Source organism: Cygnus olor, chromosome 3 (assembly GCF_009769625.2).
Source record: "Cygnus olor isolate bCygOlo1 chromosome 3, bCygOlo1.pri.v2, whole genome shotgun sequence".
Lineage (NCBI taxonomy): Eukaryota > Metazoa > Chordata > Aves > Anseriformes > Anatidae > Cygnus > Cygnus olor.
In genome coordinates, this window is record NC_049171.1 from 35,345,366 (window position 1) to 35,358,329 (window position 12,964).

The 12,964-nt window shown below is 40.0% G+C and overlaps 1 protein-coding gene across 4 annotated transcripts in view; it reads left to right on the plus strand.

The window, feature by feature from the left end:
- Positions 1–1,004: 1,004 nt before the first annotated feature.
- The window catches only part of TTK (TTK protein kinase), a 32,418-nt gene continuing 20,458 nt past the window's right edge, over positions 1,005–12,964 (plus strand). Inside the window, exons 1-5 of one of the 4 annotated variants that reach the window (XM_040554008.1) lie at positions 1,005–1,086; positions 3,417–3,596; positions 4,671–4,818; positions 4,922–5,144; positions 8,782–8,888. In XM_040554008.1, the coding sequence (XP_040409942.1) occupies positions 4,671–4,818; positions 4,922–5,144; positions 8,782–8,888 (478 nt within the window). In that variant the 5' untranslated portion in view covers positions 1,005–1,086; positions 3,417–3,596. Of the gene's footprint in view, positions 1,087–1,235; positions 1,293–1,619; positions 1,740–2,755; positions 2,775–3,416; positions 3,597–4,670; positions 4,819–4,921; positions 5,145–8,781; positions 8,889–12,964 lie in introns of those variants that run through there. The other 3 variants (XM_040554011.1, XM_040554009.1, XM_040554010.1) reach the window with 3 other exon arrangements.

The window sequence follows — 12,964 nt, forward strand, 5'->3', positions numbered from 1 at the left end:
AAAAATCACCTCACATCTTAGCTAAAAGTTGTAACTCCTCTGTGCTTGGAGAAAACAGACGTCTCCACAGGATGATCCATCAGAGTCCAAAATAGATGTTTGGACTCAATTTCTCTCTTGAAATGCCTCTTCCCTTTCTCTGCTGAGTGAACTTTTATCACTACATTAGACAAGATGTTTGTTTTAGATGAATACAAAACAAGCAAGATTAACTTCAATTAAATGCCAGTTTAGGTATTATACTGTTAAAGTCACATGGGAACCGCATGGAAAGCTAATGGTAAGTAGTAGGCTATTAATTAATATGGCGTATATATAGAGAGAGTGAATATGTCTCAGTGCTTTTTATGAAGCGTGTAAACAATCTTGAAAATATTGTGAGCATCACAAGAGCCACACTGGCTAAAAAGAAGACAGTAAATAACAAGTCCAGGTAGAATGTAAGCTTGGAGAGGCCGAACTGTTCTAGTTAGTGCTTTTGCATCGCTGTAATCCTACTGCAAGAAGAAGGGGACAACTCAAAGGAAGCGCTGCCTTTAGCAGCCTTAGGCACGCTGCAGATAATGAGTTGTGATTATGAATCAGCTTATGGAGAATCCGCCTGAGAAAAAGGTAAAGGGAAGGCGTGATCTTAAGGAGGTGGTCAGGACACGCAGTGCTGTGTAAGAGGTTAGTGAGGCTGCATAGAGTATTTATTGCTTGAAACTACTTTCAGATGTATTTTATGTTTGCGTTATCTCATTTCTGTGCTTTGAACTTTGTATACATGGCCTCAGGGCAGGCAGCTCGCACTCTCTTTGCGGGCATTACGGATTACAGTAGCGACCGGCGCCATGACAGCGCCCCGAGCGCTCCCCCAGCGCCCCGGCGGGTAACGGCGCCTAACGGCCCCGCCGCGCGGCGCGAAGGGAGGGGAGCGGGGCGGAGCCGCGACCGCTGTGGGCGGGGTCTCAGCTCTCCCCCTCCAATAGGAAGCCGTGCTTACGTTGTTTTTCCCCTCCGCCGGCCAATCAGCGGCCGCGGGGAGATTCAAACGGGGAACGGCGGACACGGCCCAGGCCCGGCCGGGAGCGGGCGGCGGCTGAGGTGAGTGCGGGGGGGGGGGGCGGCCGTTGGGGGCCCCGGGGCTCGGGGAGGGGAGGGGGCCTCACGGCTGGTCAGTGTCCGTGAGGCGTCGGAGCTCGAGGCTTTGTTTGTTTATTTAATTTTAAATATACTGTTTTTTACTAGGACTGGGGAGAAGCTTCAGAAAATGGCGAGTTTCTGTGTGGTTTGGGGAGCGTAGAGGCAGGGTAAGGGAAAGGCTCAGGCCGGCTGTGTTGGGGAGCAGGGTAGGAGGGAGTTACCGGGCCTGACTAGTTGGTAACCGACCGGTAACCGCGGAACCCAGCCTGCAACTAGGGTCGGGAAGGGAGCTGAGGTCGGGGAGGATTGGAAGGGTTTAGGCCCCTCACCTGCTTCCAGACTTTATTCCACAAGCAGTTAGCTCAACCCTTCCTAGGAGCAGCATTTCTTAATATCCACCCAGAGTAACAAAAGTCACAGAATTTCTTTCATATTCCTACCATTACAAATTTCTCTTCTGACCTCAACCCCAAAACATGTGTCTTTTAGATAGAACATCTGCTTTCATGACTCCCCATGTGTTTTAAGCAACCTCAGCATCTTGTAAGCTTGTATCCGTTTCTTCAGAGTTACAGTAAAAGTAGGCTTTGCTTTGATGTCTGCAGAATAAATGGGTAAATAACAGATAATGTCACGCCTTTCTGAAGGTTGGCAATGTGTTATCACATGCTTCCATTCTTCTGTGCATTGAACAGCTGGCAAGATCTCGAGGGCAGGAACTTTTTTGCACTTAATTGTCTGTGTTATAGTTTCTAACAGTCAGGAAGGGTTTAGAGCAATGCTGTAGTGTTTAGGCAATGTTGATATAACTGCACTTGGAAAGGATTATGGGGATAGCTCTGCTTTCTGTGACTGACACTGTTTTCTGTACTACCAGCAAGTATGTGCTTAAACAGAGCAGTATTGAAATACTGGCCTAAATACGTGAATAAAATAATGCAAGTGCTGTAGAAGATTAAGGCTACTGCGAGTTTTCCCCACCTGTTTGTGTGGGATCTTTCTGCATGTAGGAAGGGCAAAACAGCTTAAACATAAGGGGGGGGGAAAAGGTGCCAGAAAACACCCAAGCTAGTAAAGTTCTTGATACAGTGGGGAAGGTGGCATTTTTCCTCTTTTGCACAGAGGACTTGACTCAGTTATTCATCACATAGTTTCTTAGCGAAAAAAATAGGCCATAGGAACAGAGCTAGACAATAGCTGCAGCCACAGTGATCTGGCAGCACAGAACCATGTAGGTAATGGGATGACAAGGATGCCTTTTTCTAGGCCGACTGATTCACTTGTAGGAAAAAGCCAGGTAGGCTCCTGGACACTTGCTTAAAATCCTGGCTGTTCTCAACAACTCATTGGATAGACAGATGCAGTATTTTGATAGATTTCAGGAGCAGGAAGAGTATATCTTGTCATTCAGAGATTAAGAAGGACTTTCAGCAAAAACATTTCAGTGAAAACAGCACCTGTCTCTGTTCAGGAGTAGCATACCAGAGTAAATCCACTATTTCAGGGCTGGATGCTATTATTTCTCTTGAGTATCAATAAACATGGCTGGGTATATTGCACATGGCATTCTGTGACTAACCCACACTGCCACTTCACCCACTTACAGTGCATGCTGCTGTTCTAGTTTCTGTTCCTTGACTTCTTACTGGGTCTGTATGAGGTGTTAAAATTACTGCTATGCTCTTTTAGAGGTAGTTTTATATTTTCCTGATCTCTGCATACATGTTATACCTCTTCCTTGCTTCCCTGCACCTAACTTTGTTTCCTATGTGGCTTTTCTAGATCTTGGATGTGCTGCCATGCAGGCGTTGCAGTTAGAAGCTCAGTTCCTATTGAGCATGCTTATAACTGCATGTTGCTATTTTAGGTCTTTATTGTCTTGTCAAATTTTGAACACACTTCGCATGAATTCATGGCAAATGCTTTCTTAAAAAGTAATTATACAGCAGATTAAGCCAAAACAAGACTCTGAATACTTGCTCATGATTGAACTTGGGTATGAGTGGAAAGATCAGTTGCAAATCATGACAATACTCAGATAATTATGATTTTAGTGTATCTTTCATCTGTAAATGTCCTATATAGCAGGCACATCTGGAAGTACTTGCTCTTAGTACAAGAGTAATTTCTGACTTTCTGCTGTTTAGTAGTCTTGTTACTAATTGATTTCTTTTAATGAAAAGTAATAAAATTAATATTTCTGAGAAGTTGTGAAGATGAAGCAAGCTTGCAGTATATACTGATACTAATTTACTTCTTGATGTCTAATCACTTATTTTTTGGTTACTCAGGAACTTCTTCAGGATGGAGAGCTATGTTTCTTGCCTTTGCTGGCTTTTTGGGATCATCTGAAGTAATCTCACCCTTATCAAAATTAACTTCATGACAAAGCATCTCTCTTCTTCAAGAGAAGATTACTCTATATTGTACACACTGAACCTTCTTCAGTTGAGAAGCCACATACCAGAAATGTAAGTTTGACATGTTGTTGAGATTTAAGATATTTATGTAGAAAATGATTTCTTGTCAGCTACATTTGGCAACTTGTCACCAGAAAAATAACACCTTTATATTGGTGAGGAAAACATAAGTACTGTGTCTTTTCTAATAAAAAAATTACTAGGGAGTTGTTGTCAATTACAGTTGTAATGAGACCTCATAGTATTACTATCTGAGGTAAATTTCAGATTTCTTGCTGTTTAAGGTTACTTAAGGTTTGGCTTCAAAAAGATGACTTCATCCATGCTTAGAGGGAATAGGTACAGTTCAAGGACAGACCTTTCAAGGATATTCTCACCTATAAAGAGGAGATCTGAGTTTCTGTAGCCCCCTCTACTGTATTAATCAGGGGCAAAACTGCAATAGGTACCAAAATCTTCCTTATGAAGAGATGTTCGTTCTCCCTGTGAAGTAAATAACATCTTTGGAGCAGCACGTAAAGGCTCTTTGCTACAGCAGTCACCTATGTCATTTTTAGCAATGTAATCCCCCAAAGATGTGATAGTTTACAGAGGTGGTCTCAGAACAGCTAAAGATAATTCTTCTCTACGCAGTGTGGAGAGGAATGGGTATTAAAGGAAGTTGCAAATGAACCCTGAAGTTAGATTTCTGTTCAATGTACTTTACTGCTGAAGAAAAAGGAGGGGAGGGTTCTCTTAGTCTCAGCTCAGTGAAAATTTGATTTTTTAGATAGCACTGATTTTAGCACGCTGTCTCTAGCTTTCATAGTTCTTTCTGTATATGTCTTGCATCTCTGGGGGATGCTTGCTTTTTTTCTTTGACCACTGAAAACACTTTTTATAAAGAAAGGAAGGGTTCATTTTAGAACTTTATGCTTTTTCTTGCTTTTCCGCAAAGATATTGTGTTAAAGACAAACACATTACAAGTTTATTTGTATAACTAAATTGACAAAGTTTTAATATTTGCTTTTTAATGTGGCTGAGTCTCAATCTGCAAAACATACATGAGGGGCTCTCCCATGGAAATTTCAATTAAGGTCAACTGCAACAGTTCTAAAATTTCACTGGTTTCTCTGTGTCTCTAGATGGAGGAGGAGGAGGATCTAAGTGAAAGGGGATTGCCACGAATTGCTTCAATCATGAGTAGAGTTAGAGACCTGAAAAACAAATACAGAAATGAAGACAATATCACAGATGAACTTAACAGTACTAAAATATCAGCTGATACAACAGGTATGTGTTTTGGTTGATCTTTGTCCTGAGTGAAAGCTTTTGAAGTGTTTTTATTCAAGTTGGTTGCAGTTTTAATCTATATTTTCTGCTATTTTTCTTTCAGATAACTCTGGAACAGTTAATCAAATAATGATGACAAATAACCCAGAAGACTGGCTGTCTTTTTTGCTTAGGCTGGAGAAAAAGGGTATTCCTCATATGGATGTTGGTGTACTGAACAGACTCATTGGTCGCTACAGTCAAGCAGTAACTGCGTTACCTGCAGAAAAGCATAGTGAAGATGAGAAGTATGCTCGCATCCTCGTGAGATTTGCTGAGTTGAAAGCGTAAGTGTGAATTTTCAATTTTCAATATAAGTACTCCGAACAATGACTTCTGAATTTTAATGATGGTAATGGGTTTTGTGTTAGTGGTTTCTGCAACAGATTGTTTTTATCAGCTACTTGAAACTGAGCAGCTTTGGCTATTCAGCTTCCTTAGTCTCCGTAGTACTTGCATTTATACTTGATGAAAAATTGTTCTTTAGAGCTATTTGATTTAGGGTTGTTGACACTTCTGGGCTGTATGTATAAGGTAAAAGGGAAGACAGCATGAGACCGCTCTTTCTCCTTATTTCAGCTTTATACTTGAGCTCAAAAGAAACTGTATGGATGAAATCTGATATGACTTAACCTTGGGTAGCTATAATCTGTGTATTAAACTGTACATTTTAAGATAGGATTATTTCCCTAGACTCTTGTAACTGTCTTGCTGTGGCTGTAAGGTAGACAACTTGCTATAGTCTAATTCATCTAGCCAAACTCCAGCAGTCTCTCCTTGTCTAGGCTTCTTTATCTCTTGCTATGAAAGTCATATGTCAGCTACATTAAACACCTGTCTTAGAATATCATTCAGTACTTTCATGATTTATGAAGTTCTGGTTGTAGTTTATTGCTTTATCTGGTGCAAATTTAAACAGTATGGTTTTTCAGATGTTTTCAGATGTAATTTGGGGCAGGATTATTACATCTGGATAGACCTTTCCTGGTAAGGAGTTCTTTTGTCACTTGTTATATAGCTAGTAGTTCTTGTCTATTGTATATTCTATTTGGTCCTTTTTCGCAGGTGGCTTGAACTTGCAGTATAGTAAGGTCTACTTCTTTGTACTGTCATCTGCATGGGTTTTAATGCATTAGTGTTTTGTTCCATTGAACAGTTTCAGTAATCTGCTGAATCTACTGTTGAGAAAAAGTCAGGAGTAAATAATGACCTGTGAATCCGTAGTGTTTTGAAAATGGTGTTCTTTGTTTAAATGTTGGGAGTAAAGCATGTATTTGGGAAAGACCTGTTTTTAAAGATACGGAGGGATGGTGTTCTTTTTTTGATGGTTAGTTGCTTTTTATCAGAGCAGAAGGTGTATGATAGAGGCCTTGGGCTCAGTTTCTGTAACTTCCTTTCCAAAATGTTGATTGGATCCTATTACCAAGCAACATCTGTCTCATGTACAGCAGGAGTTTAACTTCAGAAAGATGATTTCACTACCTTCCTAATCACTTTAAAAACTCTTGGACCTCTTTCCACTTCATATTTAAACAGTGACTTTGAAGGTATGGATACTGGAACTTTGTTCAGTGTTCTGTGTATTGCAAAAAGCAAAGCTGAAGGCACAGGCAGTTAGTAGCCTGTTAGGCTAGAATGCATGTTAACAGTTTTAGTTTCAGCATCCCACTGGAATGTGCTAGCTGCCTCACTGCTACTGTCCTTGGGGATGCCTTCTTGGGAGTAGCTAGAGTATCTTATTTGCTCCTAAAATGCCCTGTCAATAGCTATACTAAAATACCCTCTGCTTTGATAACCAGCATTACTATGGCATCTACCTAGAGTGAGGAGGAGTTCAGGTCTACTCTCAATTTTTGTTTCATCTCTCAATTGGTGAATTAGTCAGTCATGTTTCTTGACTTGTTAATATGTATTTTTCCAAAAAGGTGAACAACCCCTCTCCCTCTTAAAAAAAAAAAAATACCTGCTAAAATCTGGTATCAATCCCAATGGAATCTTGCTAGAAGTGTCTCCCTAAATGATTGTTCCCCCACTTGAAAATTACTTCCATAGATTACCAATTCTTACTCAATGAGAAAACATTAGCTTATAACTGAGATTGCCATATACTATTAGGAGTAAACTTTATTTTAAATTATAAATTTATATGAAACTGCATATGAACTACATGTGTAATCTCACCAGAACATGAAATTGCTTTTGACTGATCTGATTTAAAAACAGACAAAAACCTGACCCTGCAGCCAGTGTTGCTTGTCTACAATTCCTGATGATGGAGTTACTCAATGAGTAGTTATTTGAGTATAGGATGTCAGTGTTTGCTTAGTGCTTGCAGTTTGCTTCGTGTCTGAGATTTCCCTGGTGTTTCAGATTCCCCTGTTCCTGGCTGTCAGTTTGTCTAGTACTGTTTATTTTCTCTGTTCAGTTCTATTTCCTGTTAAAGAACCTTATGACTTCCTAAAGTTTTTAAATTTTTTAGCTACTCTGAGTAAAGTAACTCTGATGCATAGGTGGTCTGGTGGTGCCTTTGGGAGAAGAAAGGTGCCCCTTGGTGGTGTTCTAATTGCTGTTCTTACAAATATTCCACCTAACAGCAAAAGCCAGACAAGAACATCAAACTTTAGGAACAGACAGTGACCAACAACGAGACCTGTGTCTATTTGCACCAATGCTGGGTTCTTCTGATCAAAATCAGGTTCTATCCTTCTTGGCACTGGGCCTGGCTTTGCATGGACTCTTCTCTTGCTGTAGCCTGACCATGCTAAAACCTCTTGACCTATTATAATGCTGAGGTTGTTTGAAAAAACACTATGTACTTGGAAACAGGCAAAGGTGAAACCAGGTGCATCTGTGAACTGGTTGTACGTAGCGTTAACCATGGCAGGCCTGCATTCTGGCTGTAATACAGTGCCACCAAGTGTGTGGCACTTGGTCCCCATTGCTAACAGTAGGTCCTGTTCTGCTTATTGCTCTTCAAGTCTGTGCTGCTTCCCACAGAAGCAACCTTTGACATGGGTTTGTGAAAGTGAATTAATGTGTTCAAGGCTGATTTGTGTTACCTCTGACTTTGCCTGTGAATGGGTGGTTCTGTACCTGCTCCATTGCTCTGGATCATTAAAGCTGAATGTATTAAACATACTGGGCAGTAGTAACATGCCTTAAACTCTGATGGAGACTTCGCTAATTTTTAATATGACTACCATTCCATGGACTTCTACTCAAAGTGCCTTCTCTTTAGCTTTGTGATGTGTTTTTTGTACTTGTTTTTTAAGCTGTTTCATTTGCTTCTTTCTCCATCCATACTTTTAAGTACTCCTTTACTTTGAACCAGGGTGAAATTTTGGAAGAAATGTCTATATTTCTTGATTGTAGAGTTTACTAACTAATGTAATGTGGAATCATTTGGATAATCAGGTAATCTGGAATACTTCATATCTTGTGTTTCTCATGGCAGACTTTTTTCCACACAAATTCTCAAGCAAATACCCCCCCACACCTCCTTCTGCAGCCTACTTAGTGGGAGTGGATGTAGCTAGAATAATGCTAATGGACTAACAAAATCCAGAGATGGTTATCTGGATAGCATCACCAAGTGGCTTGGAAGGTGTTAGGGAGTGTTTTGAGGGGAAAATAGCTATGTATTCTTTGTCACTGCTGATATTGTTTCTCAAAATGAGTCCACAGCCTTTCTTTTCAGATTTGAGCACATTCTTTTTTTGGAAAAGTTCAGTTTTATTTCTTTCAGTTATTAGCTTTCTAAAGATTGTTTACTTACCTGCACTTATTAGTGGTTCTGAGGAAGAGAAAAACTTTGGCTATATATGGATTGCTTTCCCAGAATTACCTGAAGCAATCTCCAAGCACATGGAACTTGATCTTTGTCAGGTTCTTCACTCTGTAACTAGCCTTGTGCTGTCTTTACAGCCTTCAAGATCCAGAGGAGGCACGGGACCAATTTCATCTGGCCAGACTGAATTGCAAGAAATTTGCTTTTGTGCATGTGGCTTTTGCACAGTTTGAGCTATCACAAGGTGTGTAGAAAAACTTTGTTGCTGTTCTTTGGTTTTAAGTTGTGTTTTTTAAACGTTTGCTATGTTACATGTTCTGTGAGGAAATTGAATAATAAATCATAAAATGAAAAACCTGGATTTTCTTTTATGATTGAGATTTAATTAGAATGTCTTCACTTTTAATGAAAATATGCGTAGTTCTTAGTTTTTCCCTTTTGAGAAATAACTTTCAAACAAGTTGAAAACTGGTTGTGATTTTAAAGTGTAGATGTTATTGGCAGGTGTGAGTGAGTCCCTTGGTGGGGTGAAAAATTATGGTCAAATCTGGGTGGTACTTTCCCCTTTAGATATCTTCCACTCTCTTGTGGAAGAGACTGTCTCCAAAAAGCAACTGTTGATTCTTTTTAAAATAAACTAAACTATAAATGCAATCTGGTCAAATTAAATTTTCTTCCTGCCACTCAGATTCTTAAGCAGCTGGCAATTGGGTTTTAATTATTTTCTTTCCTGTTCCACTGTTGACCTTTCATGCAGGGACAGCAGAGATGAATGATGTTGGTTCATAATTGCAGTAGACTAACTTCTTTGACAGTGCCACAGATGCTGAGCACCAGTCGGGTGGGTGGGCAGATGTGGTACAGATTTGTCAGTGTTCAAAACACAATGATAGTCTTTGTCACTTGTACTGCCGTGTTTTAGGCAAGCCATTCTGATATGAGAGTAACATCTGGGAAAAAAAAAATCTGGTCCACTTCTTCAAGGTATGTGTGAACTGTCTGTCCCTGAGATGAGACACTTGAGATGAATTCATTCATCCCATTCCTTGGTGTACTGGATCTGGCTTGGGTGGAGTTACTTGTCTCTTAAGTGCTACATTTTCCATTTGTGATTGCTTAAGTGTTGATAACACCACTGTTTTAGCTTACCACTGCATGTTTCCAAAGCTTTCTCTCTTCAACTGTGCCTCCCACCTCACCACAATGAGTATGCTGAGGGTGGACAAGAGGACAGCTGACCTGAACTCAGTGGTATGCTGTGCCAGACAACATCATGGTCAGCAGCAAAAAGCCGGTGGCTAGCTCTTCCATGGTAGCAGTTGCTTGGAAACTGGCTGGGCACCAGCCTGCTTGTAGGAGGTGATGATTGCTTTGCATGACTTATTTTTTGTTCATCCCTTTTTTTTCACTCATTAAACACTCTATCCTGACCAATGACTTCTCTTGCTTTTGCTCTCCCATTTTTCCCCATCCCTTTGGGAGTGAGGAGTGAGTGAATGCCTGGTTGTTGGTCAGGGTCAAGCAATCACACTTGGAAAAAACTTGATGTTTCAGATGATTTCAGGATCTATACCATCTCAGTTCTTAAATGATGGAAGACTAGACTATTCTAGTCAACTTATAAGTTTTTAACACATCTAGAACAACAGGTCCTCAGTACTTCAGAAAAATGAGTCCGCAAAGCTCTTGTTGACTTGTCTATCTGGGAGGTGGCAGGGTTGTGCTACCTACAGCCAGTCTTGTATTTGTGTGGGGGTTTTTAAAATCTTTTGTGTGGGTGAATTGGGCAAAGTGATCTCTGCCACCTTGTTGGTATTCTCTCTCTGTCTTGCTCCATTCAGTAGAACAGGTCTATTCTGTTAGAGCTGTGTTCCTTCTTTCCTTTGAAAGAAGAAGCCTTGGTGGATACATTTTAAGTTTTTCTTCATGGCTTTTGTCAGTATCGTATAAACTGTTGTATACTGTCTAGTATGAGGAATTATCCCCCCAAATTAACTACAATAAATAAGGGAGCTTAAACTGTCTGTTCTATATTCTGGATCCTGAATCCCTCTTACTAAACATTTCTTTTCATGCTTGCTTCTTGTTTAGACAGGACAACTGTCCATGGAGAATGTTTTGGTCCAGTACTTTTTGTTTTACAGTATTTTAGGATGCAGTTTAGCTGTTCAAAATGTGTTCCATGTTATTAAAATCAATAAGTAAATTACATGTCTTGTGTTTTCTTAACTAGTATGTACACCTGTAATGTAACAGGAAGGCTGTGTAAATTTCCCTCAAATTCATACCACATCTCTAATAGAGGAAGAACACTAAACATTACTCCTCCACTAGAATCATAGAATGGACTGGGTTGGAAGGGACCTCAAAGATCATCTAGTTCCAACCCCCCTGCCACGGGCAGGGACACAGCCACTAGGTCAGGCTGCTCGGGACCTCATCCAAACCTGGCATTGAACACCTCCAGGGATGGAGCATCCACAACCTCCCTGGGCAACCTGTTCCAGTGCTTTACCACCTTTTGAGTGGAAAAACTTCCTCAACCTCTAATCTAAATCTCCCCTCTTTTAGTTTAAAACCATTCCTCCTTGCCCTATCAATATCTACCTGAGTAAAGTCTCTTTCACCCTTTTTATAAGACCCCTTTAAGTATTGAAAGGCTGCTGTGAGGTCAACCCTGAGCCTTCACTTCTCCAGGCTGAACATTCCCAGCTCTCTCAGCCTTCCTTCATAGGAGAGGTGCTCCATCTACTTGATCATCTTTGTGGCCCTATTTTGGACCTGCTCTAACAGGTCCATGTCCTTCTTGCCTTCTTGTGCTGGGGGCTCCAGACGATGGAGAGGTGACAAATTTGCATATCTGTGACTTGAAATTCCAGTTTTTTGGATGAGTCAGTTATCTGACCATCTATTGCTCTAATATCAGCTTATGTTGAACTTTATAAACAATACTTAAACACTAATGATTTGTCTTATGAGCATTGTATATTAATAAAGGTAAACTGCAATAATAAAGATTGTTAAATAGATGCAATAAACATAAAGCCCATTGTGTAATTTAAAATGTAGAAATGTTATTAGTGATTACAATGACTAAATCCTATCACAATCACTTGATAATTTAATTACTCTATAACTATGGAACATGCTCATGCTGTAGTTGGCTACTTGCTGTCAAAGTATAAAAACCTGAAGTGCAATCCTTAATCCCAAAGGAATAAACCATTTATGATTGGCTTTGTTTTTATCTCCCATGTGGTCTCTGATTTTTATCCCTGAGCTGGTCAATTTGGCATTTGGTAATGTGAATGGAGCGTTAGTTTCCCTGCTTCAAGGAGGACTGCTGCAACATGTGAATGGTGTGTTTTTTTAAGAGTGTGGTTCCTTTTTTCATAGAGCTTGTCCAGCTATGGCTAAAGGAAAAAAAGTGTAGTGCTCTGCCTCCTCAACAAAGTTGCTTCAGCAGTGTATTGGCAAGTGTGCCAATTGCTTCTGGATTGATCTGTCCTTTCCTTTTGCGTTAGGATGAAAAATTAAACACTTAGCTTCCCTGTTTTGAGCAAAATTGTGAGTGAAAGCCCTGGTAACAATCCTGAAATTATGATTGAAGAAGTAATATTGATTTGCTTATAACTCGTAACCTGCAGGAGTGACAAAAAGGTGACATTCTGTTTTTGTTTAAATAAGTAAGAGCCTCAGTTAAATAGAAACCTCATTTAAATACGTCAGATGAGGAACTCTTTTCCTTATGTGCCTTGTGCAGTCTCGCTTGAAGCAAGCTTCGCTGTGAATTGTTCAGAGCTCATGGCCATAAAACCTCTGCTTTAGGGTGTATTAAATGTTATGCCTAGGTGGATCATCCAGGCTTTTTGTGAAGTAGAGTCAGATACACTGGGCTTTGTTTCTGTGCTTAGGTTCCCCATCTAATAAGGAGGATGGAGCAGCCTGTTCATGTAGGTGTCTGTTATGTTCTTTATTATTCAATGAGGCACTTAATGCTAGGAGAAAATTACTTTCCTTTTGAGTAGCAAGTCATTTTAAAGAACTGTGTGGTAATTAACTCTAGCCATAGGTAGAATGCTAGTTAAAGGTTCTTAAATAATAATAAAAAAAACTATCACTTAAGAATTTCAGGGATAAATGGTTTTTGATCGTGTTTAAAAACCAAGAAATGAGTATGCATAAGTAGGTATAAATGAAATCATAACGAAGTTTATTTTGGCATTTCCTTACTTCTGTGTCTAACATTACAGATTGTTCTAAAAATATATTAGGAACTTAGGCTTAAATAATCATGTTTCCCCCCAGTCTTGCAGGCAA